Raw genomic sequence first — 27,326 nt, 5'->3', positions numbered from 1 at the left:
TCATAAAATTCGTCTAGTTCAACTCTTGAACTTGTATTGACTTAGCTACTAGTTTAATAAATCATAGTCTAATGACTTGTGGTAGTTATCTCATGGATCCAAATGAACAAAGTTTGACCTAGCTTAATGTCAACTGACTCCACTAAAGAGTTAACACTGAAAATCTCTCGGTTCAAATGAATATGTTTTCTACTCAAAATTCTACTTAATTGTGATGAGTGGATCCATTGAAGATTATCTATGTTTACTCTTCATGAATATCATCAACTAGATGAGATTTATAAAAGGATAATTTACAAGAATCCCCCCCGAACTATTACTCGATTAACGAAGTGCACCCTCAACTCGGATTTTCATCAAAAATTACTCTGAACTCTTATATGTGTTCACTTTTGCCCCTTCTGTCAAAGTTTATCAGTTATCATCCATGAGTTTCACACGTTTTAGGCACGTGAACTCACCATTTAAGCATGTTTTAGTCAGGTGACACATCAGTTGAGGTTATAATTGTAATTTCAATTAATTACTTTGTTTAAATTTTATTTTGTTTATTAAATGAGTTAACATTTTAATAAATATTAAATACAGATAGATATATGGATCTATTTCTTGTCCATTCTCTTCCACTTCTCAGCCGCCATTAGTGTCCCCAAGAAGAAAAGGGTTTGGAGATACCAGAGTTCTCAAACATTTGATCGGAACTCCCCGATGTCGGCTCTTCCTTCTCCGACATATTGAGATATTATCCGAACAAGAATATTTGATTTTTGGATCGTGGGCATTTTAGGGATCTGAGATTACAGGTGTTGTGGGTGACTGAACCATTGTTGGAGAAGCCGTCCATCTCGGTGAGGAGCTGGTTGATGGTCTGCTCATGCTCGTCGTTGCCGCCGCCCATGCCGGCCCCGCGCTGGCGGCCGACGGCGTCGATCTCGTCGATGAAGACGATGTAGGGGGGCCTTCTCGAAGAGGTCCCGAACCCTGGAAGCACCGACGCCCACGAAGAGCTCGACGAACTCCGAGGCCGCGCACGAGAAGAAGGGATATTCTGAATAATCAGCCACCGGATCAAACTCGAGACCAAGGGATCTGGAGCGGGGGCTGGGCAAGGACGGCGAGTCTCACCGGACTGGTTCGCGCAGAGGCCGGGGTTGCTTTGGATCTGGTGCGCGAGAGGCGGAGAACCCGGATCTGGAGCGGGGGCTAGGCAAGCGAAAAACGAGGAGGCACCGGCGAGCTGGGAGATCGGTCGCGAGACCCGGGCGAAGGGCAAGGAGGCGCCGGCGAGCCTGGAGAGCAGTCGCGCGGGACGAAAGAGGCGCCGCCGTCGCCGGGGTTGGAGAGAACCGGCGCGCACACCAGCCCGTGGAACTCAGATCCACTTTTTTTGTTTTTTTTTTTATTTCTTAAATAAAATAGAGATTTGATTTAGATTTGAATTAATAATAATAAAATGAAATTGAAATAATAGAGGGTATTTTGATAATTTCATATAATTTAAGTCACATATGACATCCACGTCATAAAATTGTTAACAGAGTTAGTAAAAATTTGACGGAAGGGGCAAAAGTGAACACATATAGGAGTTCAGAGTAATTTTTTATGAAAATCCGAGTTGAGGGTGCACTTCGTTAATCGAGTAAGAGTTCAGGGGGTATTCTTGTAAATTATCCTTTATAAAATTACCATATTACCCTTCTAGTTGTTATTTCCTCAACTCCTTTGTCACTTGTGAATAAGTTAGAAACAATATATTGACGAGGAGCTAACAAGGTACATTGATTCATCCAAAAGAGTCATGACTCAATTTGGACACTGTCCAATTCATTTATTCACATTCCAAGGAACAAAGCATGAAGTGATATATATTACATTTCAGCAATCTTGTACATGAATTCCATATCTATGAGATCTTCACAAAGTTGTTCATGCATCTTCATAACTTAGTACTTCACCAATAGGTCTTGTCTATATCACATAGTGAATCTAGAACTCTGGCTTTCTCAAATGAGAGTATGTAAGATATGAATTGAAATGTCTCATTTCAGGATTGAGGTAAGCATTATGCAATTCATACATAGTGACTTTGAGACGGAAGAAGTTAAATGGTTTGTTCTTACATTGTCTCTAAAAGTGCACTGATCAATTCAGTATCTTCAGAAGGTATCTGGGAAGAACTATTGAGTCTCCAACTTTCTATGTCTCATAACCAGATATCATAGGTTCTCCTAATAATCATATTGAGATCAATAGCCCTTTGATCCTTAGATTGTGAATATGTTGTTTTAAGCAAAAACCATGAAGAGTTTGTTCATGCAAATCTATATTTGACTCTTCATTTGTTGTTAGGTTTGTTTAAGGACTAAAGACTGAGGTTTATCATAAAGCTTCAAACAAACAAGGAAGAATGAATGAAAGTTTCAACTATTAATTATTCAGCAGTTACAAGCAAGAGTCTTCGTAAGACTTTACTACATCAAATTTATATAAGTTATGACTACAACTCTTCTTGTGGGCACCAATGCCAACATTGTAGAACGCCTGTTGTTATAAACGTTGATCAACCACTTGGTGAGTGAGTTGAGTGAAAAGTGAGGAGATCTCACATTCGGGGGAACCTGAATAATAATTCACATAGGTAGTGTTTCAAGTCTAGATAATTTGAAAGATGATCATTCAAAGTTGTCCATGATGTATTTATTCTACCGTTTAATGAAGTTCTCTTTTCACCGGGAATATCATCTCTCAACACATAAGCATGATTAGTCGAACTGAGTTATCAATTTCTTTTCTATTTATTGACAAGTTTAATTATATTATTAAACTGCAATCATAAGAGCACTTCATCATATTCAGAATAGGATAGGCAGGGGAGTAAACGAACCCTGTAACTTTTCTTAAAAATCTCTAATGGAGAGATCGACTTTTTCCATCGCTGTTATGAAAAGAAAAAAAAAACTAGATTATTGTTTTTATATGCTTAGAACATTATTAGATACATTCAGATTTATGCATCAATAATAACGTAACAATTTCCAATGAATTTCTTTACACAATTGTTCCAATTTTTTTGTCGATCAATATATATATATATATATATATATATATATATATATATATATATATATATATATATATTTGACGAACCTACACATGAGCTGCCTCGACTTATATTCTTAGAATTGTTAAAATTTTGGTCAAACTTGAGGCCTGCTAATAATTGTATCTACTTACCGTGACAAGAAAATGTCAACATGACACATATTTGATATCCATATAATACATAAAACCATGACGAACGTATATATACATAAACAATGAAATAGTGACATGAGACCTCAATTCGAGGAAAGAGGTGCAATATAAGTTTCCCCAATTGCATAAACTTGTTTATTATGAACAAAAACTCTCGTGATACGTTACATACCCGGTCAAAGTCTAACGGAAATAATAACTTTTTGTTCTTTTTTCTTCCTGTCACAATCTGATCTACTATAAACATATTTCAACTGTTTTGCTTCATATGTATGGACCTACATATACGCGTTTGATAGTTATATGATTGCGAACTACTGACCAATGTTAATGGCTATATATAGGCAACTTTCTTTTCTTCATGCAACTAAATCCTAAATCCACTAAACGATCTCAATCATTTTCTTCCGGAACTCACTTCTCTCATAAAGCTATTCCCAAATTATGACCGAAGCAAAGGTACGTGTTTAAATAATTTCATATACGTCGTTATTAATTTCAAAATTTGCTGGGTAAATTACTAATTAAGAGATATCTCCATTTCGTACTTAATTCGTATGCCCAGAAAACCGTGCTAAAAGTAAACATCCATTGTGGACGCTGCAAGAAGAATGTACTAAAGACCGTCACGAAGCTTGAAGGTCCGTCGTATAATATTGTGTCAAAATATTCCAAGAGAAAATCCCTAAATTTCGTTGTGTATTGATCATATAGGTATAAATCAAGTCACCGCCGATGCCGAGAAAGGGACCTTGACTGTAATCGGGGTCGTTGACCCGGTCATGGTGGTGCAGGCACTTTCCAAGGCCGGCAAATGCGCACAGATTGTCACTGTTGGACCACCAAAGCCTCCCGAGCCTAAGCCGATCATACCGATTATCTGTCACTATCCCCAGTATGACCGCAAATACGTGTCATATGTCTATGATCAAGGACCAAGCTGCACTATTGTTTAACGAGGAACGAATCTCGGAATTCGGATCATGTAGGACAATTATTTACTTCTTAATTTGTATCTGCACTATAAAGATCACATAATATTGATGCGTATATAGATTGTTTTATTGAGCAAAATGTGTAAGTAAATAATGGTATCAATTTGAGGTTTGTTATTTTGTTTGTGCAATTATCTGTCCCGGAATTTTTTTTTTTTTTTTGAAATTTAAATTTGTGTTTGTACTTCTTCTCCATCCTCTAAATAAAATAAACTTTAATTGCGTGGTGATCGTTACAATCGATCTCATCTACTCATCTTGATAAATACCAAAGTCCGCGTAAACTATACCATTATACACAATAGTGGAAAAAAGATTGAAAACCCAAATTCGTACGCTTAGTTGACGATATAAAATATTGTTACTAGTTGACTAGCATTATATGTAATGTATATGCATTAAAAATATCTAGTGACCAGGGTGGTCCTGCCTGAAAAGGCCAATTTCAATTACTAGTTCATGATTGAAGCTATTATATAGAAGTGTTCCGATTTGGTATTTTGATAGAGGATGTTACATTGGTACTTATTTATTTCTAATTTATATTTCGAATACTTTATTAATTTTTTTTATCTTATAGATACTTTTTTTTGGAGAAGTTGCCATATTGGTCAAAATTATATAATATATTAACAATGCAAGTGTAAGTAACCCTATTGACAAAGACTACATAATTTAAGATACCTCTTTTTAACCAATGAAGCTTGAACCCAAGACCTCTCAGTCGAGATATTTATGAGATTATCACTAGTCCAAATGACCTCTCAGTCGAGATATTTATGAGATTATCACTAGTCCAAATTAGTAATCACATAGATACCTCTTTTTATATTGTAATTTTTCTCTTAGTTTTTTTTTCTATGTTTACTAATTTATTTGAATAAAGGTAAAATCACAAAAAGAAGCTATTTTTGAAAGATTTGAAAATATAAGTTATTCTTGAAACTACCGCCTTCACACAATGTATTTGCGCAAGTACTCTATTTAAGTATTGTTGGAGATGATGCCCAACAAACTTAGGGAAGTCTCAACCCAATACATAAAGTGTGACTGGATGTCGTTTCACTTGACATTGGCTTCGTCATTTGAGTTAAGGTTTATCAAATCCCGTCCATAATGAGATATAGTAGAGTTGTATATATATGTAATGTCTAATGTACACATCTTTATGGTGATCGAATAATAAATAAAATATTCATTTTTTTAAACCATGGTCCATTGACCCGACTAAATTCTACGAGACACGTGTATTGTCAATCGGTATACTATCCCAGTGGCCTAATTAATGCGAACAAGGAGTCGCTGAGGTGAATGGCCTCGCCATGGTGTAACAAGACATTGCCAATGGTAGCACCCCCTTAATTGGCCAGTGAGGGCTCGTCTCGACAAGCACGACCTCGCCTTGGTGTGGCAAAGCCCCGCCGAGAATTTCATGCTCTTGGGGTGATGGATTGTCTAGGCGAGCATGACCTCGCCATGGTGTGGCGATGGCTCGATTAGGCGAGCGTGGTCTCGCTATAGTGTGCCTCGCCAGGTTTCGCGTGCCCTACAAAAATGAGGGCTTGCCTATGGAGGTATGTCCTCACTTTATCATAACGAGACCGCATCTGGGTAATCTTCGCCTCGCTCTTGGGTGGCGAAGGCTGAGAGCTCGGGTGTCCCTTAAAGAGGTAGGGAAATGATTTCCCTTTTTTCGTTTTCCGCCAACAGTTGTCCTTTTTCGAGGGACTAGGTGTTTTTATTCCATAATTATATATCTTCCGAGATTGTTTTAAATACTCATTTAGTAAAATGCTAACTAAAATTCATTATCTAAGAATTAACAGTTCAATTTACTAAATGGCTTACCAAAATCGAATTAACATAATTATATCTCTTCCGAGATTGTTTTAAATACTCATTTATATTAAAATGCTAACTAAAATACATTATCTAAGAATTAACAATTCAATTTACTAAATGGCTTACCAAAATCGGATGAACACAATGCGTCGTGGAAGGAGCAAACGTCAGAACAATGATTAGTGTGTCGGGAAGGCGTCGACAAGGATGAAAATATAACTAGAACAGAACTTAAAAATATTATTTAGTATTATCTTAGGGTTGGGGTTTGGGTTCGGTGTGGTAGTCATGATTTAAAATGTGGCCATGGTTTGGGGTGTAGTTGTCGTTCGGGGACTGAGGTAGGGTTCGATCATTGCAAGATTCAGTCATATTGTCAAGTGGTAGGGTTGTCGTTAGTTGGGGAGGGCAGGGTAAGATAGGAGAAGAGATGGTAAGGGTTCATGTGGTGCGTTTGTGGTGTGTTGGTTTTAGCGATAGGTTAAGGAATTTGTTTGATAGCCTTCGAGGTGGGTCAAGGGGTATGTTCTTGCATGGGTTAGAGATAGATCGAGGAGTGAGAAATTCATTGGGGCAGGATTTGGGGGCTAAAATGGATCCAAGATGGATTCAGGGTAGGGTTGGTTCAGGGAGTGGGACGGGAAGGGATGGGTAGGGGAGTGAGGTGGTTTTTGGTGTGGGTTAGGTCGAGGCTAGGGTAAAATTTGTGATAGCACGGGTATGGGTTTTGAGGTTGTGTTTGGGGTGGCTTGGGTCGGGAAGTGAACAAGGAAGTGAGGAGGTGGATGATTTTAAATCAAATCTAACGTAATTGTTATAAAAATTTGTAACTAACAAAGCCATTATAAACGTAACGTTTGAGATATAGCCGATGTGGCACTTGAATAACTCATTTGAATTTTTCATTTTGTCATTTGTTTAAATCATTTTTTTTTTTGCTACAGTGCGTCTAAAACACATACTCTCTCATACAGTTTTTTTTCCTCATCAAAACTTCAAAAATACATATCTTCTTCATATGAACTCGAAATTGGGTAATTCCAAATCTTACGGATTTGTGGCGAGGAGAGCTTCAAAAATAGGCTCATTGTCATTAATTTTCAATTTTTTTTAATTATTTACATTTTTTTTGTTAATTATAACATGTTTAATGAGGATATTTAAGTCAAATATAATTATCATTGCCCATTTTCCTAAACGTTGGCTACATTCCAATTTTATAACTTATTTTTTGCTAAAAATCTACAACGTCCATTTTTATAAGTGACATGAGAAGCAACGAGATGCTTCTAATATCGTCATTTGAAAAAATAAGAGAACATTAAACCGCCTAAATTATATATATATATATATATATATATATATATATATATATATATATATATATTTGAATAACTTAAAACTGATTACTTGCTTTTAAATGCATTACAAAAAATCAAACTGAAGTTGATTTTTAAAAAATCCCAATAAGTATATTAGAAGCAACAAGTAGCCTCTAAGAGCTTACTGTTTGTAAACAAACATTTTGTACTAATGTAATATACCATGTCCCCCTAGCAGTAATTCTAAATACAAATCAACTTGAGGGTGGGACTTATAATGGTTTAGATCAATGATTGAAATCTCGCATCTCGCGGTCGTACCGCACTTCGAATTTTGGGGGTATCACGTCCCGTACCATGGTATTCTGCGGTATTTGATGAACGTTCGGGGTATCTCGTACCGCGTGGTAAACCGCCTTTCGCGGGGTATACCGCAAAAAAAATGGTATTCCGCAGGGTATTTGAACAATAAATAAATTTTAAAAAAATACTTTTCAATTTTCATGTATACAAAAAAAAAAATTTAACATAGAATATTTATACATAGACATATTTCCATTTACACTTTGCACTATTATAATACAAATCCAAAACTAAATTAATTACATAAAATAAAACATACATTTGCCTTTTTTTTTTCTTTTCTTAATAATTGATAAAAAAAATTAAATGACAATTGTAGGAAAAAAAATATGCCAGATAAATATATATATATTATTTAAAGTTTAATTGTATAAGGAAAAACATATATTTTTTTGTACTGAATGTATTTTTTTTACTCATATTATTATATTTAGATAGTATGTGACTATGTGTTTGACAAAGAAAAAAAAAGCAAGTATATTCTATTTCAAAAACGTGTATTAGAAATAGCAAGTTGTATTCTCTTTACAGGTTTCAAAAAAGCAACTTTTCCTACAAGGACTTGTGTGGCATTCATCACATTACAAAAAATCCCACATCGAAAGTAAGTTGTACTTTTTTAATATTGACACTGCTATAAATACCTTGAGTGTGTATGACACAGTTTTATAATTTGGGCTTGCTTTTTTAAGTCATTTGGGCTTGTTGACGGGCCCAAAAAGACAGTTTAATTTTTTTTTTCTCTGATAAGCTGCGAGATGTGCGAGAAATTGCGAGATTTATACAACTCGCGAGAGATATTCATCTTGCTCTCGCGCTTCTACGAGAAACGAGAACTCGCGCGAGATACGTCCATCTCGCGCGAGATTTCAACCCATGGTTTAGATCAATTTGTCATTATGTAATGATGCAAAGAGACATGATGCGATAATACTATGCAATGATTAGATCTTGTTTAAAGAAATTCAATGATCTAGATTGATTTGTCATATAACAATGTAAAGAGACGTGAGGATACATGTTTTATTTTTTTTTAAAGTAATTTACTATTTATTTCATAATATTATCAGGGTCTTTTAGCTTTATAGCCATTTGACTTAGAGCGTTTTGTATACTAACCAATTTTTTGTTAATTTTCTGTAAATAGCCACCTCAACTTCTTTACGGTACTCAAAAAGACAAAAAAAAAAAAAATCCAAAATAGGCAGGAATGTTTATAGTTATTTTTGTTTTTTTTAGTGCCGTAAACAAGTTGAGGTGGCTATTTTACAAATAATTTACAAAAAGTTGCATATCTAGCAATTCTTAGACATTCGGTGGCTTATTAGGCTAATTTTTTATATTATTATTTTTAAATTTAGATGGTTAGATTTTTGGTCAAGAAATTCAAATATCTAGATTGAATTATGATATGATTATATAATAAAGAAACATTATATATGCTTTTTTAATAATTTATTATTTGTTTCATAATGTTATTATTTTTAAATGAAAATTTGTTACAGCTAGTCAATCTTTCAGCTTCTTTTAAGATTCTAGTCATAATTTCATTTTAGGACTAATTACACTTTTACGCCCTCATCTCTGACGTGTGTAACGGCATGCCCCAATAAATTCAAAAATAGTATCTGACACCTTGTAATTATTCATTAGGTTAAATGTAGTCATTCTCCTAATTTTTTTAGTCAAACCGTCATGTGATATATGACTTTTAAATATGGGAAAATTCGCAATCTCATGATAAAATTTAAAAATGAAAACAAAAGTAATATAAAAGTAAAAAAAAAAAATCCTCCTATACACAAACCAAGGATCGAAATACCGTTACCGTTATCGTTCCGAGCCTTCGAATTTACTGGTAACCGCCCGTACCGTAAAGGAATACCGGGGGAAGCGAGAAAAAAAAAGGAAACCGGTACCGTTGAACTTACCGTTACCGTAGAGGAATACCGTAAAATACCGGTATTTACCGAGGGGAATTCATAAAAGAAATATACAAAAAAAACATACAAAGTACGTAGGATAAAACAAGTCACAAAATTTTCTTCATAAATCAATAAACAAGTTCATCATAACCTTAATCATCACTAACTAATCACAAAATTATCAAATAATTCGGATTAAATCCAAAAAAATTACAAACATCAACACAAAATTTCTAAAATTAAAAACAAGTCACAAATTTATTCATAAATCAATAAACAAGTTCATCATAACCTTAATCATCACTAACTAATCACAAAATTATCAAATAATTCGGATTAAATCCAAAAAAATTACAAACATCAACACAAAATTTCTAAAATTAAAAACAAGTCACAAAATATCTTCATAAATCAATAAACCACTTCATCATAACCTTAATCATCACTAAATAATCAAAAAATTACCAAATAATTCGGATTAATTACAAAAAATTAGAATCATGAACACAAACCTTAAATCAACACTACATTTAAGTTCACAACTATCAATTTATACTTAATCTTCAAAAATTATCAAGAAATTTCAAGTTTTAAACTCAAAATCATCAAAAAATAAAATTTGGCCGGGAAGTGGACCGGGAAAGGGGTTACCGGCGGGATCTGGGAAGATTTGGCCTTCGTCGCGTCGGGAAATGGGCGGGACGGCGGGATCCGGTCGGAAAGCTGACAAAAATGGTCTAGGTCGCGACGGTTTTCCCGGAACCACCGGAAAGTTCCGGTTTTGGTGGTTCCGGTGCCGGGGAGCTCCAAAAAGGGGGAACCGGACCGGTTCCCGTCCGGTTCCCCCGGTTTTTAAATCCTTGACACAAACACACATATAAAACCTTAAATATATATATATATATATATATATATATATATATATATATATATAAACACACACATATAACGAATGACACGATATTAGACATACAAGTATAGGATATCATACAAATCATCAATTAATTTCAGATTTTTTTTCTCAATGGATATTTTTTTCGTCGGCGTCGGAGGGGGTGGGTTAGCATTGGGCTGAGAAGGTGTGGTTGGCGGAGGGGTTTGTGGTAATTATGGCGGCGTTGATGAAGTTTGTGGCGGTGGTCTGGTTGTTGGTTTAGGTGGTAAGTTGGGCGATGGCTTGGATTCGCTCCCATCGGATTCATTTCTCCTCTCCGACTATCCCCGCCACTGGAGACCCGCCGGACTCGAAGGCACGGCGTCATTCCAAAATTTCTCGCCAGTGCAACAAGAAAGACGAGGCGATGAAGATGTCTCCTTCGCCGGCGGTTCATCTCCATCCACATCTTCGATCTCTGTTATGCTCTCATCTATTGGTTGAAAAAAAACTACATCTTCAATTTCAGAGTTTTGTATAGAGATTTTTTTTCGAGAGCAGAGGCGCTGGGAACAAGGTTGGGAATCGATTCCCGATCATCTTCATTGCCCCTCATCGTTGGAGTTGAATTAATTCGATTTATTTACAGCAAACTTGAGCCCTTTTGATAATGTTTCTCTAAAAAAAACAATTTTTTTTAGACTCTTATGGATTTGGGGACAAAGAATCAACTGAAGAACAAAGGTAATTAATCTTTTATTATATAAAGAAAATATGTTATTAGGTCTGATGAGCTATTTTCTTTATAAAACGAAGCTTTATTATTTTTTAAAAAGCGGGTGGGTTATTGGGCTATTAGTTGCTGATGTCGGATTTGGTTTCTCAACAATCTCGAGAACTATATACTATATTTGATGTTTTGATTTATTTGTATTTATATGGATCTCAAGAATTCATCGTATAAGAATTGAATAAAACTAATTTGTAACGAAATAATAAAAAAGATACTAGCACAAATAAATAACGAATCAAAGAGATGTTTTTTTTATTGAATATTGATCAAATGAGTACAATCGGGGTCGAAATTGCATACTTTCAGTGGTGAAAAGCAATTCACTATAATAATTAACGGTACATGGACTCAAGTTTGCATACTTCCTCTCAAACAATCGTCTCCTCTGATCTTCGATGAACTGCAATCTGAGCTCACCTCAGATCTGAGACTCCTTCTCACTTTCGCGCAACTCTTCCTCCCAAAGATCGCACGATCATCTCTTGAAGATCTTCTCAGCGTATCAACGTAAACATACATACTCACAAACAGTGTACAAATAAAGCACAACAGTAGCAAGCTATCTTAAACCAATTGTCGATGTAGATCTCCGTGAATTAAATCGATCAAGAAACTAAATTCGATCGTATCTCCATAAAAATCGTAACTAAAAATATTATGTTTTTAGTTCAGTTCGCGTAGACTGCCACCTGTCTTGTACAACCTAATTCTTCAACAAGTAGTTACATCATCGTCTTGAACAACTCAGAATACATAGTTTGCCAAACTAAGACCATGCTATAGAAGGAACCAATAGTTTTCTTTTGCAGTTAAACATAGCGCAAGCAATCATATGGAGGATGACATCGACTACATGGTTGACAAGAAAATAGCCAAACAGGCAAAGAAGGCGGCTTAGAAGAGCTCGTCTTCCGTGGTGGTGAAGGCTCTGTTCCCCATCCCAAGCCCACGAAGGTAATCTCACCTAAGACTGGCAAATTCGTCCAGACTTCGGGCACACCCGCTAGGGTGGGGACAGTTCGGTCTACCCTACTACCGAGATGACAAAGACGTTGGAGAACGCTTCCCTTGAGGTTTATGATGAGGCTTCAGCGTCAAAGGTTCACTCTAGGCTTGTGCTAAATAGGAAAGACACTTCCACGAGGTCGATTTTGGAAGAAGTCATTTCGTCGACAAGAAGTCAAAAGGGAAGAAAGGCAAGTACAAAGAGGATGAAGTGATCGAGGTAGAAAAGTGAGAGAAAGAAAAAGAATATGAACATGAGAACGAAAAACATAAGGAAGAAAAAGAAGAAAGCATAAAGGAAAGGAAGAAGAAGAAAAAGAAGGAGGATGAGAAGGCAAAGGGCACGGCCCCAGTGCGTGTTGGGTCTGACCCCTTCAAGTTGGGGCATTCAGGATGTGCCTCCGTCGCGCGGGTTTCTTTGAAGATCAGCTCGCTGACCTCGTCATGGCCTTCTTCGATCGGTTCGAACTCAGTCTAGAACCTGAAGCATAACAAGGTCGTGATCCGCTTCGTCGGCCTTCTTAGTTCGAAAAATTCAATATCCCGCCATTCCTTTGGGCAAATTCTTATCAGGGCATGTCTAGTGCTATCACAACGGTAAATTGGTTGAAAAAAATGACCTTAGTATATAGATTTTTTATGTGTTTAGTTCGTGAGCGAGATGAACAAGGGCGTTTACACCCCTTAACAAAAGGTCTGCGAAGCTGAAAGGTAGGTCAGTCAGAGGTCAAAGTTGCTTGAGCGTGTGTATGGTGCTCTTTGCTGACATTGCTTTGATGAATGAGAAGATCAAGAAGTATGAGACTGATCTCACCCAAAAAGAGGCCGAACTCAAGGAGGCCGCGGTCGAACAACATGCCTCCAAAGACATGGAGGTGGAACTTCAAAACTCTTGTGCTAATATGGAGGGAAAATGACGCGATCGGAATATATCCGTAACTCAAATTGATGAGCTCAAATGCCAGGTTATTGAGCTCGAGGAAGCGAACACGGCTCTATCGGCCCATGTGGTCAGTGTCCAGGGCGAGCTCCGTAATGTCAACACTCACACCCCCCCAGCTACATAGGAGTACCTACATGATTAAGGACAAGGTGAGTCATTCGCCGCCACAAAAAAAGTATAAAAGCGTAATCGCTAAGTATCAAGCTCATCTCCCCGCTCGGGATAAGAGGGACAGGATTCAACGTATGTTGGACAAGTTCTGTGCCGCAGTCATAGTGCTCGAAGATGTCATGAAGAACGAACTCAAAGATGTTTCAGGCGACCTGAAGGAAGCCCAAGAAAACATCATCTAGTTCACTTCAGCGCTCTTCATCAAGCCATTTCCTTCCCTCATTAGTGTGGAAGACGTGGTTTTCACTCCGTACTCGGAGAGGTCGTCTCCCGGCGATGTCTCAGAAAAATCATCGAGAAATGGAGATTGATCAGCATGGCTCGATGCTGACCTAGTCAAACCTAGTGGAAGGCATCACCGAAGAGCCGGAGGTAGTCCCTGATCCAGTTGACGCCGTGAGGACCGAGCCTCCGCCCCTGACCGAGAAGCCGAGTGAGGCAGCATTATTCAGCTCCTCTTATACCGTTGTCTTTCCAAATAATCCTGGAACAATTTTTTGTGTCGACTTTATTTTGAGCCCGTAGTTTTGGGCTGGACGAAGTTTTGTAATAATTATTTTTTAGGTGCGGCGAGTTCGCCCATGGGGTCGTTCGAGGCACACCAAAACTTGCTATCGTGGTCAGCCTCGAGGCCGTACTAATATATATATTTTTTTTGCTTATGATGATCTCTTTATTAATTGTGTGCACTCATGTTTATTATTCATATGAAATTTAACCAACTATTTCAGTTCGAATTTTGTGAGGTCGATCTGAAATACTATTTTTCAAAGTATAAAATTTTACTAAGTCCTTTAGTTCGACTTTGTGAGATCGATCTGAAATATTATTTTTCAAATTATAAAATTTCAAGAGGTATTTTAGTTCGACTTTTTGAGGTCGATCAGAAATACTATTTTCAAAATATGAAATTTCATCAAGTGCATTAGTTCGACATTGGGAGGTCGATCTGAAATACTATTTTTCAAATTATGAAATTCCACTTAGTGTTTCAGTTCGACTTTGTAAGGTCGATCTAAAATACTATTTTTCAAAGTATGTAATTTCACCAAGTATTTTAGTTCAACTTAGTGAGGTCAATCTGAAATACTATTTTAAAGTATGAAATTTGGCTAGATGTTTCAGTTTGACTTTGTGAGGTCGATATGAAAAACTATTTTTTAAAGTATGAAATTTCACTAAGTGTTTCAGTTCGACTTTATGAGGTCCATTTGAAATATTATTTTTCAAAGTATGGAATTTCACCAAGTATTTCAATTCGACATTGTGAGATCAATCTTAAATACTATTTTTCTAAGTACGAAATTTTACTAGGTATTTCAGTTCTACTTTGTCGGGTCGATCTGTAATACTATGTTTCAAAGTATAAAATTTCAATAAATGTTTTTGTTAGACTTTGTGAGATCGATCAGAAATACTACTTTTCAATGTTTGAAATTTCACCAAGTATTTTATTGCAACTTTGTGAGGTCATTACTATCGGCAAATAGAGCCTTCCAGCTCGCCATCGTGGGATCGAGCCGAAAGGCTTTAGATTTTTCTTTTTCATGTTGATATTGGGGAATGAGTTTGATTTCAATCCTTGTATTAGCCTTTGATATTTCTAAGTATCCGTTCGAGATTGGATTCGTCCCTCCTACTTGTTTACAATGTGCCTATGTCATAATTTTAGGCAAATTGAGAGTCTCGATGCTCGGAGGAGAAGCTTGAGATTGGACTCGTCCCTCATATTCGTTTACAATGTGGCTAGGTTATAACTCTAGGAAAATTGAGAGCCTCGATGCTCTGAGAGGTTCCGAGTACAACCTCGACCCTATCTAGATTTATGATTTGCTCGAGTGCCTTGGCGACAGTGCTCGGGCGAGGACAAGAGTCTGTAGCTCGCGGGATGAGTTCGGGTTCGATCCGCAAAGTGTTTGCGAATTGTTAAGCTTGGGGCTAGATCTCTGGAGGGAGATTGCCTATATACCCATATAATGGGAGAATGCAAGGGCGTAGTTCGATTATTTGGTTCGTGTTTAGACATAATATTTTTTAAGGTTAGATCTTAGGACATGTATACCTCTTAGGGTCTTGAGATTATAAATGCCGGGATGGGCCATTTTCGTAATGCTGTACGGTCTTTCCCAATTTGCGCCAAGCTTTCCAGCGTTGACGTACGCAGTATTCTGGAAAACATTTCTAAGAACAAGGTCTCTAATGTCAAAGTTCCGAGGTAGTAGGTTTTGTTGTAGTATCGGGCAATGCTTTGTCAATATTGCAACATCCTAACCAGCAGTTGTTCTCTTTTATCGTGTATAAAGTCGAGTGAGTCACGAACTACTTTCACATAAGCTCTCATGCGTTCATCTTGCATTCTGAATTCGCCGCTAAACTGGTTAGGAACAAGTCGTGAAGCACAATGCGTGTTGACCTATTTTTTGACAAAAGCTATGGTCAATTGCATTCCTTCGATGAGAGCTTCATACTCAGCTTCATTGATGGAAACGGTGTAGTCGAGTCGAAATGATTGTTCGATGACTTCGCTGTGTGGTGAGATCATGTGGATTTCTACTCATGCTCCTTGTTTTGAAGATGCCTTATCAACATTTAGTATCCATATACTATTTTTGTTTTTTATTTCAGGCTCGTCCCTTGGTAATTCTACGAGGAAATCAGCTGGGACTTGTGACTTCGCACAAGTTTTAGCATGATACTCGATATCGTACTCGTTGAGTTCCATTGCCTACTTAATCAATATACCTGACAGGTTGAGGCTATGGAGGAAGGTTCTCAGTGGTTAAGTAGTCACTACGATTATCATATGTGACTTGAAATAAGGTCATAGTTTTCGAGCGGCTGTGACCACGACGAGAGCTAACGTTTCCATCGTAGGGTACCTAGCTTTGGCGTCGACAATGAACCTACCTATATAGAATACCGGTTTTGGGTCACCTCGGTCTTCCCTGAAAAGTACCCCGTTTACCGCCACGTGTGACACTATGATGTACGAATACAAAAATTCCCCGTTTACGGGTTTGGCTAGTATTGGCAGGTCAAAACGTAGATCTGCTATTTATTGTGATGTTTCTAAGGATGTTCGAAAACATTATGAAATAACTTATCAATTTAGCAAAGTATCACAAACACATAACATTACATTTTTACAATCATCTGAATCAACACACAAATAACTATGTGACAATGCTCTAACAATGGTTGTCAACTGTTGGCATTGGTGCCCACAAGAAGAGTAGTAGTTATAACTTCTATACATTTGATGTAATAAAGTCTTACGAAGACTCTTGCTTGTAACTGCTGAATAATTAAAAAATAGTTGAAACTTTAATTCATTCTTCCTTGTTTGTTTGAAGCTTTATGATAAACCTTATTCTTTAGTCCTTAAACAAACCTAACAACAAATGAAGAGTCAAATATAGATTTGCATGAACAAACTCTTCACGGTTTGCTTAAAACAGCATATTCACAATCTAAGGATCAAATGGCTATTGATCTCAGTATGATTGTTAGGAGAACCTATGATGTCTAGTTATGAGACATAGAGAATTGGAAACTCTATAGTTCTTCCTTGGTTCCTTCTAAAGATACTGAATTGACCAGTGCACTTTTAGAGACAATGTAAGAACAACCCATTTAACTTCTTCCGTCTCAAATTCACTATGTATGAATTGCATCATGCTTACCTCAATCCTGAAATGAGACATGTCATTTCATAGCTTACATACTCTCATTTGAGAAAGCCAGAGTTCTAGATTCACTATGTGATATAGACAAGACCTATTGGTGAAGTACTAAGTTATGAAGATGTCATTAACAACTTTGTGAAGATCTCATAGATATGGAATTCATGTACAAGATTGCTGAAATGCAATGTATATCACCTCATGGTTTGTACCTTGGAATGTGAATAAATGAACAATCCATAATCCAAATTGAGTCATGACTCTTTTGGATGAATCAATGTGACTTGTTAGCTCCTCGTAAATACATTGTTTCTAACTCATTCACAAGCGACAAAGGAGTTGAGGAAATAACAACTAGAATGATAAAATGGTAATTTTGTAAATCCCATCTAGTTGATGATATTCATGAAGGGTAAACATAGATAATATTCAATGGATCCACTCAATACAATTAAGTAGAATTTTGAGTTGAAAATATATCATTTGAACCGAGAGATTTTCAAAGTCAACTCTTTAGTGGAGTCAGTTGACATTAAGATAGAACTTGGAAAAGGTTTGTGAACTTTTGTGTCCAAGAATGATAGCTCAAGCTTTGTTCATTTGGATCCATGAGGTTACTACCACAAGTCATTAGAGTATGATTTCTTAAACTAGTAGCTAAGTCAAAACAAGTTCAACTGTTGAACTAGACGAATTTTACGAAAATTGTCTAATAGGGTAATTTTGTCCATTAGGACATAAGATGGTATGAATGTCAATAAATAAGTTTTTGACATTTTCATATGATAACAATGAAGTTGATTCACACGGCCACATGAGATATTCTTGTATTGTCTTAAACAAATAAAGAAACATCTAGAAGCTTGTTCTAGATGATTAATTTCGTGCACCATCAAGGGAGAAAGAGAAATTATTTTGTGCGTTGATGTATGAAGATACTTGCAAAAGGAAAAAGAGGAAACAAATTAATAGCATCATGCTATTTGAAATGGGCGGCCAAGGCTAAGAAAAAGAGGAAACTATTTCCAACTTTGGTATTCTGATATGAATGAGAAATAAAGATTGTGCTCATGAATATTTGATATTCAATAGAAAAGAGAAAACTACATTTTCAATGAAATCCCTCCTCCTATAAATACCACACCTCATTCACAATGTTGAGGACACGAGTTTTTGATATTGAGAGCTTCTCTCTCTAGACTTGGCCGCCCAACCCTCTCACACACACTCTCTCTCTTATTGCTCTTTTGTTTTGGCACCTAGGTCCTCATTAGACCTAGCGTTTTGTATTAGCTCTTTGACTCTAAGACTAGTTCTCGAGTCATTGTGTTTAATAGTGCCCACACACTAAATCCTTTCTAAATTCGAAGACTCTAGTGGTAGAAACTTTCGTGGTTACTCAGGTTCAAGAAGACACGAAGGAGACAAGCTAAGTGGGGAGACGAGCGATTCAACCTTTCCAAAGGCTTCTCAACGCTCAACCTTTTAACGAGGTTGGTACCGAGTGAAAACTCTTTGTAGTTTTAAATTTTAAATTATATGCTCATGCACTTTGTCTAGGTAGTAAAATCGTTTTACGTGTTTTAAAGAAGTTTTTTATATTCCGCCGCTTGCTAGAAGCGATAAATTATTCTTAATCCTAGATCTATTCCAACATTAACAACACGGAGTATAAAGCACACCTAGGACCCAGTATTTCAGCGATGACGAGTGACACAAAAATACCTAGATGTGTCTCTTTGGACTTCTGTAGGAAAAACACACTACGTCCAATAAACATTGAAACTAACTAAGCAGCCAACAACAAAGACCAAGGAAGACAGAAGGGCTCTCAACAAGATTTACATGTCACAGTGACTGACAGAGGTACACAGGAATCACACAAGCATATTCTCAACCAAAGACAAAAACTCATGTCACATTGACTGACAGAGATTTAAGCCAAACCATAAGCAATCACACAATCTTAAAAAAAATGGTAGAGAGTTTCACACCACAAAATTAAGCCCCCTATTTTCCTGAATAAAGACAAAGAAAGACAAGGATAAGAGAGTGAACCAACAAACCAAAATGACCCAAGTCTCAATCAAAGCTTAAAAAGGAGAAAAGCTTGAAACTATTACAGACTTAATAAAATATTGTGTAAGAGTGTTACTAAAAGAAACTGAGCAAAGACCTTATGAGGCAGTGGAGGTAGGATCCTGACTGGTATTGTCGGGGTTGGAAGCAGTAGCAGTGGAGGTTGATGCAAGGTCGGAGGGATTTATCAATTTCAGGACATCCTCAATCTCTATCTTCCTGTCTGAAGCCTTGAAAATCACTTCCTTTCACAAATTAGGGTCCAAGCCACATGAGATCTCAACTCAAAAGACATAGAAGGCACTGAGGGGGCTTTGGTAGATGAAGAAAGGATTGGGGGCACTCGGACAGAGGTGGGTCTGGTGATGTCAGCGGTATGGTGAGGTGGGTCTTGTAATTGAAAGTGATCTTTCCTGGAACAATGCAAGACGACTTCAACTCCTCCTCTGTCAACAGTTCTAGACGGTAGTTGAGGATGAGCCCACATATTAGGGAAGGATAGGAGATAGGAAGCTCGATGTCTTATGAACCCGCATGCCTTGCCACCTACTCAAATACAAACTGTACAAAGTCTATGGCAGAGCACATGCCAACCTGGTAGATGTACTGCGCCAGAGTGAGAAATATCCCAGTAGAGTAAGGAGAAAGGGCCCAGTTCTTGACTCCAATCTTGTAAAGAATGGAATATTGGAGCTCAATTTCGAGGCTGGGTAAAGACCTCTGACAGGCCATCCCTTCCTATCATTTCCACAAGTGATCTTCTTGACCAGATCTATCTTGGAAGGAGGATGGTCTTCAGACGAGGGAGGAATCCTTCCAAGGTAGTCATTGATGACTTGACGAGAGAAATCAATGCATTAGCCTCGCACGTGCACCTTCAGGTAGTCTGGAGAGCTAGAATCAAACACTTTCTACGGGAGATTGACAATGTACTGGATGATCTCTATACATTTTAAGGCATCCTCTAACAACACGAATTCCAGAGCAATAGTCCTCATGATCATGTATTTCCACCTGCCAGCATTTTGAATAGTGTGGAAGGAGATTCCATCTAGGGGAACATTAGGAACACCATGCCTAGGTTTCTTCTTCATCCTTTCAGAATTCTTCTCTGCTTCCTATTCTTATTCAATGATGTTAGCAATAAAGTCATAAACATCATCAAGAACATCAGGTTCCTCAATAGTCATCTTTTTTCCATCTTTCATCTTCTCAACTTTCTTCATTTTCCACTGGGCTCTCTTTGAGAAATAACATTTCTCTTTTTCTTTTCAGGAGCCTTCTTCTTCTTAACTTTCTTTTTCACTTCAATCCCTTTGACAGAATTGGGAGTATCAACACCCATGGCTTCAAAGAACTATTCTTCGGGGATAGTTTTCACAACACTAATTTTGATCTCTTGAGAAGTATATTCATACTCTTTCAGATCCTCAGACATTGTTGGAATCGATCTAGGGTTTGAGAAAATAATTAACGCTTCGATAAGCGGCGGAATTTTCAAAAATTTTCTTTTACAAGTAAAACAGTTTTTACTAACCTAGACAAGTGCAAGTACATGTAATTAAAAACCAATATGAGCTATGAAGTTCACTAACCTTTCTTGAAGCTTGAACCTTGTAGAAGCTTTTGGAAAGTTGCAACGCTCGTCTCCCCTCGCAGCACGTCTCTCTTCCTTTCCTCGGCACCTCGAGCAACCACGAAAGTTTCTATCACTAAATCACTCAAAAAGAAGGAATCAGTGAGTGGGCACTTTTAAACACTACGACTTAAGAACGAGTCTCGAAGTCGCAGAGCTAAACGCTAGGTCGAGTGAGGACCAAGGTGCCAAGACAAGAAAAATCGAAAATATAAACTAGAGAGAGAGAGAGGAAGGGGCGGCCAAGTCTAGAGAGAGAAGCTCTCAATCTCTAAAACTTTGCATGAATGAAAAGTGTGGAATGAGGCTCCTATTTATAGGAGAGGTCTCACCTTCAATAAGGTAGTTTCCTCTTCTATAGAATATCATATATTCATGAGCCAATTTCCCTTTTCCTTCAAAGAGGTGCATGTCCAAGACAAAACAAGTAAGTCCTTGGATTTGTTTCCTCTTTTGTTTGCTTCTCTCTTGACCACATTTGGGCGCCCACCATGTTTCCTCTTAGGGGAAATTTGTTTCCTCTTTTTCTTTTGGCAAGTATCTTGATACATTTATGCACAAAATATTCTCTCTTCCTATGGGTATTATGGGCGCCTATCACCTTCTAGAAGGGGCTTCTAGAAGCTTTTCCATTTTGTTCATGACAACATGAAAAAGACCCATTAAGAATTTTCAATAAAATTCTTATGAAATGAAATTAATCCAAAAGGCCCAATTAATCATATTATGGCCGAGTGACATTAAGTCATCAAATGAACTTGTCAAAAAATTTATTGACATTCATTTCATCCTTTGTCTCAAAAGACAAAAATACCCTTTTGACTATTTTCGTTCTTGTTTTGACTTAGCTTCCAGTTTAACTATTCCTATCGATGTGATTCGTGACAGTGACCTCATGGACCCAAATGAACAAAGCTTTAGCTAAACACTTGGACTCAAAAGTTCACAAACCTTTTCCAAGTTTAGCTTAATGCCAGCTGACTCCACTAAAGAGCTGACACTGAAAATCTCTCGGTTCAAATGAATTTGTTTTCTACTCAAGAATTCGGCCTAATTATAATGAGCGGATCCACTGAATATTATCTATGCTACCCTTCATGAATGTCATCAGCTAGTCGGGATTTACTAAATTACCATTTTACCCTTCTAGGCCCTGTTCGGAATGACATAGTGAGTCCGAACTCTGACTTTCTCAAATGAGAATACTAAGGTGTGAAATGGCATGTCTCATTTCAGGATTAAGGTAAGCATGATGCAATTCATACATAGTGACTTCGAGACATAAGAGGTTAAATGGTTTGTTCTTATATTGTCTCTAGAAGTGCACTGGTCAATTCAGTACCTTCGGAAGATACCTAGAAGAACTATAGAGTCCCCAACTCTCAATGCCTCATAACCAGACATCATAGATTCTTCTAACAATCATACTGAGGTCAATAGTCCTTTGACCCTAAGATTGCGAATATATCGTTATAAGCAAACTACAAAGAGTTTGTTCATGCAAATCTACATTTGTCTCTTCGTAAGTTGTTAAGTTTGTTTATGGACTAAAAGACTAGGGTTTTATCATAAAGCTTCAAACAAAGAAAGATTGAATGAACGTTTCAACTTTTTATTAATGAATAAGCAATTACAAGCAAGAGTCTTCGTAAGACTATATGACATCAAATGTACATAAATAGACACTACTACTCTTCTTGTGGGCACCATTGACAACAGACATCTGGGTCAAGATAGGACTCTCATTTTCACTAGCTTCATGAGAAAACTTTTAAGGAGTTTGAGTGCCTTTTGTAGGTCGATAGGAATAGTCTCATTTTGATCAAATACATCAGAAGGAATTGCTCCGTGGCTCTAGTAGTGACTCCTTGAGTTGTGCCATAGTGACTGATGTTCTTGGATTTGTCACACTCAACACCCATGTCTGTCATAGAAGACACAACAGACTGTTCAGCGTTTCCAGAAAGAGCATCAACAAGGAATTCCTTGAGAGCCTCCGGCTCAGCAAGATTCTCAGTAATCCTAGGAATGGTTTCAAGAAGAAGGTTACCTTGTTCCTCACTGCTTGTGTCATCAGGATTGGGAACTTCAGGCTGGGTAGCATGCACATTAGACTACGTGGATGAACTGTCGGAGTATTGCACTAGACTGACACTACTCAGAGGACTATTTTTTAGGATGATTTCGCAAACTACAGTATAGGGATGGGGGAATATCTATCACGAGATTCAAAGGAGGACCCTTGCTGGAGGAATCTCTTGGCGGATCATCGACTCCTTTAAAGGTCTTTCCTCTTAAAGTCTTGACCACATGCTTATTCACCAAGATCTCTTCAGAGACATCTTCTACATTAGTCTTCTTCTTAGAGTAATTCTTGGAATTTACGGCAGTAGAGGAACCTCGAGGAGTAGACAACATTTTCGTGATGAAGGGGACTCTAATCAAAATTAGGGCAAAGTTGTGATTCATACTAGGAGAGAGAACATAATTTTTGAAATTATCGCAAGCTTGTAAAGATTCTCAGTGGCAATTGCATTCAATTTTTTCCTCCATGAGAAAAAAAAACTGTTACACTGAGCACCCTTTAAGAACACGTGGACTCCCAGATTTGAAAAGAACGTTTCCTAATAATGAAACCAATGCGCCCAACATTGATAAGACAAAATTGGCGCACTTAATGTTTTACCAGCCCCTTAATTTCTATAAGTCAGAAAGGCATACACCCAACGTTGCTCTTAGCTTATCAAATTGTGCAGTATCAAGTGCCTTAGTTAAAATATCTACAAGTTTATTCTCTATGTTCACATGCTCAAGAGAGATGACCTTATACTTGACCAAATCTTTGATGAACTGGGGATGAATATCTATGTGCTTGGTCTTGCTATGAGGTACAAGATTCTTGGAAATGCTGATGGCACTCATGATATGTGTCATGACATCCTGTTGGACATCATACTCCTTCAGCATGGATTTTATATAGACAAGTTGACTGCATGAACAACCAGCAGCAATGTATTTAGCTTCTGAGTGGACAATGATATATAATTATGTTTTTTGCTAAACCAAGAGACTAGATTGTTACCAAGAAAGCATCCACCAAACGTACTTCTATCGTCAATGTTACCAGCCCAATCAGCATCACAGTACCCTATCAGTATGGAGTTTGTATCAAGGGAATAGAGAATCCCATAGTCAGCTGTGCCATGAATGTATTTGATGATTATCTTCACAAAACTCAAATGACTAGCCTTAAGGTTGGCTTGATACATGGCATAGACACCTACAAAAAAAAAAGCAATATCAAGTTTGATGGCAATGAGATAGAGAAGATTACCTATCATACTCATGTACAGGTTGGGATCCACTGCTTCTCTTTCCTCATCTTTTGAGAGCTTCACGTGAGTTTATGCGTGGGTTCTCTTGGATTTCTCATTCTCTAGGCCAAACTTCATCAAAATGTTCTTGGCATACTTTCTTTGTGAGAGAAAGATGCCATCTTCCCACCATGCTTGTCTCGAACTCAAACTGCATATGTTGCACGAAGTGTTCTACCATCACTCGTGACATGCCTCCAAACAAAATTCCGTCTACATAGATCCATGCAATCATCATAGTAGCTCCAGATTTCTTGATAAACATAGTTTTATTAGATGCTCCTCTAGTGTAGCCATTCCGAGTAAAATACTCAGCAAGACACTCATACAAAGCACAAAGAGCTTGTTTTAACCTATACAGTGCCTTGCGCAACATGTAGACATGATTGGAAATTTTTGGGTCAACAAAATCATTGGGTTGTTGTACAAAGACCTACTCATTGATGAAGTCATTTAAGAAGACACTTTTGAAATCCATCTGGAATAGCTTGAACTTCATAAGACAAGATATTCCTAGCAATAGACGAATGGCTTCAAGTATGGCAAGTCTCTTCAAAATCAACTCCTTTAACTTGAGTATATCCATGTGCCACTAGGCTTCCCTTGTTGCGAGTGACATGACCATGCTCACCAGATTTGTTTTTATAGATCCATTTGGTGCAAATGAAATTCATTGATTCAGATCTTGGAATACATTTCCACACTTCATTTCTCTTAAACTATACCAACTCGTCATGCATAGCACTCACCCAGAGCCTTATTGACATTCTTTGGCTTAATCCTAAAGGTGAAGCACACATTCCCAATCATCTCCAAGTAATTCACCTGATCTTTTCTTCGAGTGGTGACCCTTTCATTGAGATCTCCAATGAAAAAGTCAGAAGGATGATTTTTCTTGATTCTACTAGAAGGTTTCTTAGCAAGAATAGCCACATAATTTTCCTCTTCATCGGTGTTTGACTCTTTGTCATTGCTGTTGCTAGTGTTGGAGACATCATTTGTAACATCACTTGAGAGAGGACTCGGTCCAATGACACCTACATCTTCATCTCTGACTGACTCATCCTTTTATTCATCATCAATGATCAATTGATAGACTCCATGACCATCTTGGTATGCTTGTTGTAGACCCTAAAAGCACGACTGTTGGTTGAATAGCCCATCAAAAAAACCTTCATCACTCTTAGCATCCAACTTCTTCCTCGAGTCTCAATCTGCTGGAATGTAGCAAGTGTTAGATAATTCTTCGAAATTGAAGACTTCGAGGCTTGAATCACGCATAGGAACGGTTTCCTTATAGTATTTCGAGTACCCCCAAAGTGTCTTAAGGTTTCTGTACAAGAATACCGCAGGATACGACAAGCCTAGTTCGGACTGCACCAAGACAGAGTGAAAATCCGAAAATAAGCAAGAACTGTGTTTCTGGATAAGTATTTTGCGTAGAGAGAAAGTTGGTTTGAAAAACCTGTGTCGATTACTGAATCCGAAGTCGGATTATATAAGCAATCGTACCTGTTCGCGAAGAGGTTCGACGAACATACGCACTGTTTCGGTCGAACTACGAACAGACGCACTGTTTCGGTCGAACTACAGTTATAGTCACAAACGACACGACCGTTGGCCAAACGATAGCTCGTTTCAAAGCGACGTGACCGTTAGTTCGATCGGTAACCACAAATAACTGCTAAATGAGGAGGCTCGACCGTTGGCGAGAATTTCCGCGAAAAGGCGGTCGAGCTCACCTGGAGATCGAGCTCGCCAGGAGGTCGAGCTCGCCAGGAGGTCGAGCTCGCCAGGAGGTCGAGCTCGCCAGGAGGTCGAGCTTGCCAGGAGGCCGAGCTCATCTGGAGGTTGAGCTCGCCAGGAGGTCGAGCTCGCCAGGAGGTCGAGCTCACCTAGAGGTCGTGCTCGCCTGGAGGTCGAGCTCGCCTGTAGGTCGATCTCGCCTAGTCGAACTGAAATGACTTCGTCACTTCGTCCAGTCGACCTCGCCCAGTCGAGCTGAAATGACTTCGTCATTTCGTCCAGTCGACCTCGCCCAGTCGACCTCGTCACTTTCTCATTCACTTAGTATTTGTCCCGTGTGGGACTCTTTCCCACACACAAACTCACTTTCTCAATTAACAACACACTATTTTGTTTTTTTAGTGAACAAATTAAATTGAGCTAATTAAAACACCTATTTAATGTTACTCAATTTCCAACAATCCCCCACTTGTTCAGAAAAATCAAAATAGAATCCAGAAAAGAAACAAAGAGTGTTAGTACAGATAGGTATCTTTCGATTTGAACTTATCCTTAGTATAAGCAACACAAGATTTTATCGGAAATTAGGTAGCTAGGCTTTGAACCTATTTTCCTTGTGATAAAATCGGTGTTACTCAACACACACCCTTTAGTGTTCTTTGCCTATATCACACGCTTAGCACCGTTAATGGCCATGTGCTCATCCTGTCTCGTGAATTATTTCATGAGAGAAAACTCCAACTCTCACTTTGGGACGGCACCATCCCGAAATTCACATAGGTGAAGTTCTTACAGTATCTCTGTTACGTATAGATACTTGTCCTCAAAACTGAACTTCATTAAGAGTTAAGAAACTCAACCTCCCGATTGTAATAGTCAACATTATTATATAATGTTACGAATATCCAATTCAATGACTTGTTCGTACCCATTGAACCTATTGTTAGTCATTTCCTAACGTTAGGTTGGGTTGCCATCACTGTCAGATCGCTACTCAAGGAGTTTAAGACCCATACCTCTCGAGGTCGATTTCACCAAATCTCTTGCAAGAGGTTTAGTGAACGGATCAGCAATATTAAAGCTTGATCTTACATATGTGAGCGAAATGATTCCATCTTTGATCAATTTCCTCACATAGTCATGTCTCAGACTAATATGTCTAGACTTTCCATTATACACTTCACTGTATGCTCTCGCTAAAGTTGATTGACTATCACAATGTATTGACACAGTTGATATATTGTCTTTAGCCAATGGAACTTCTAAAAGAAGATCCCTCAACCATTCAGCCTCTTGACCTGCGGAAGCAAGAGCCACGAA

The 27,326-nt window shown here is 37.8% G+C and overlaps 1 protein-coding gene across 1 annotated transcript; it reads left to right on the top strand.

The window, feature by feature from the left end:
• The first annotated feature begins 3,577 nt into the window (after positions 1-3,577).
• On the top strand, positions 3,578-4,381 carry LOC149390450 (heavy metal-associated isoprenylated plant protein 2-like). Its single transcript, XM_089620984.1, has 3 exons — positions 3,578-3,714; positions 3,821-3,896; positions 3,970-4,381. The coding sequence occupies exons 1-3, from the start codon at positions 3,700-3,702 to the stop codon at positions 4,209-4,211; spliced, it is 333 nt and encodes a 110-aa protein (XP_089477110.1). The 5' UTR covers positions 3,578-3,699; the 3' UTR covers positions 4,212-4,381.
• Positions 4,382-27,326: the final 22,945 nt, after the last annotated feature.

This window comes from Urtica dioica, chromosome 7 (assembly GCF_054948205.1).
Source record: "Urtica dioica subsp. dioica isolate 48M chromosome 7, U.dioica_male_clone48M_v1_H2, whole genome shotgun sequence".
NCBI lineage: Eukaryota > Viridiplantae > Streptophyta > Magnoliopsida > Rosales > Urticaceae > Urtica > Urtica dioica.
Note: the sequence above shows the minus strand (reverse complement) of the source record. Positions and strands in the feature narration are given on the sequence as shown.

Excerpts from the sequence above, each read along its gene's own strand:
- LOC149390450 (XM_089620984.1), top strand. Across the intron at positions 3,897-3,969 it reads GACCGTCACGAAGCTTGAAG|GTATAAATCAAGTCACCGCC; the intron begins GTCCGTCGTATA and ends TTGATCATATAG.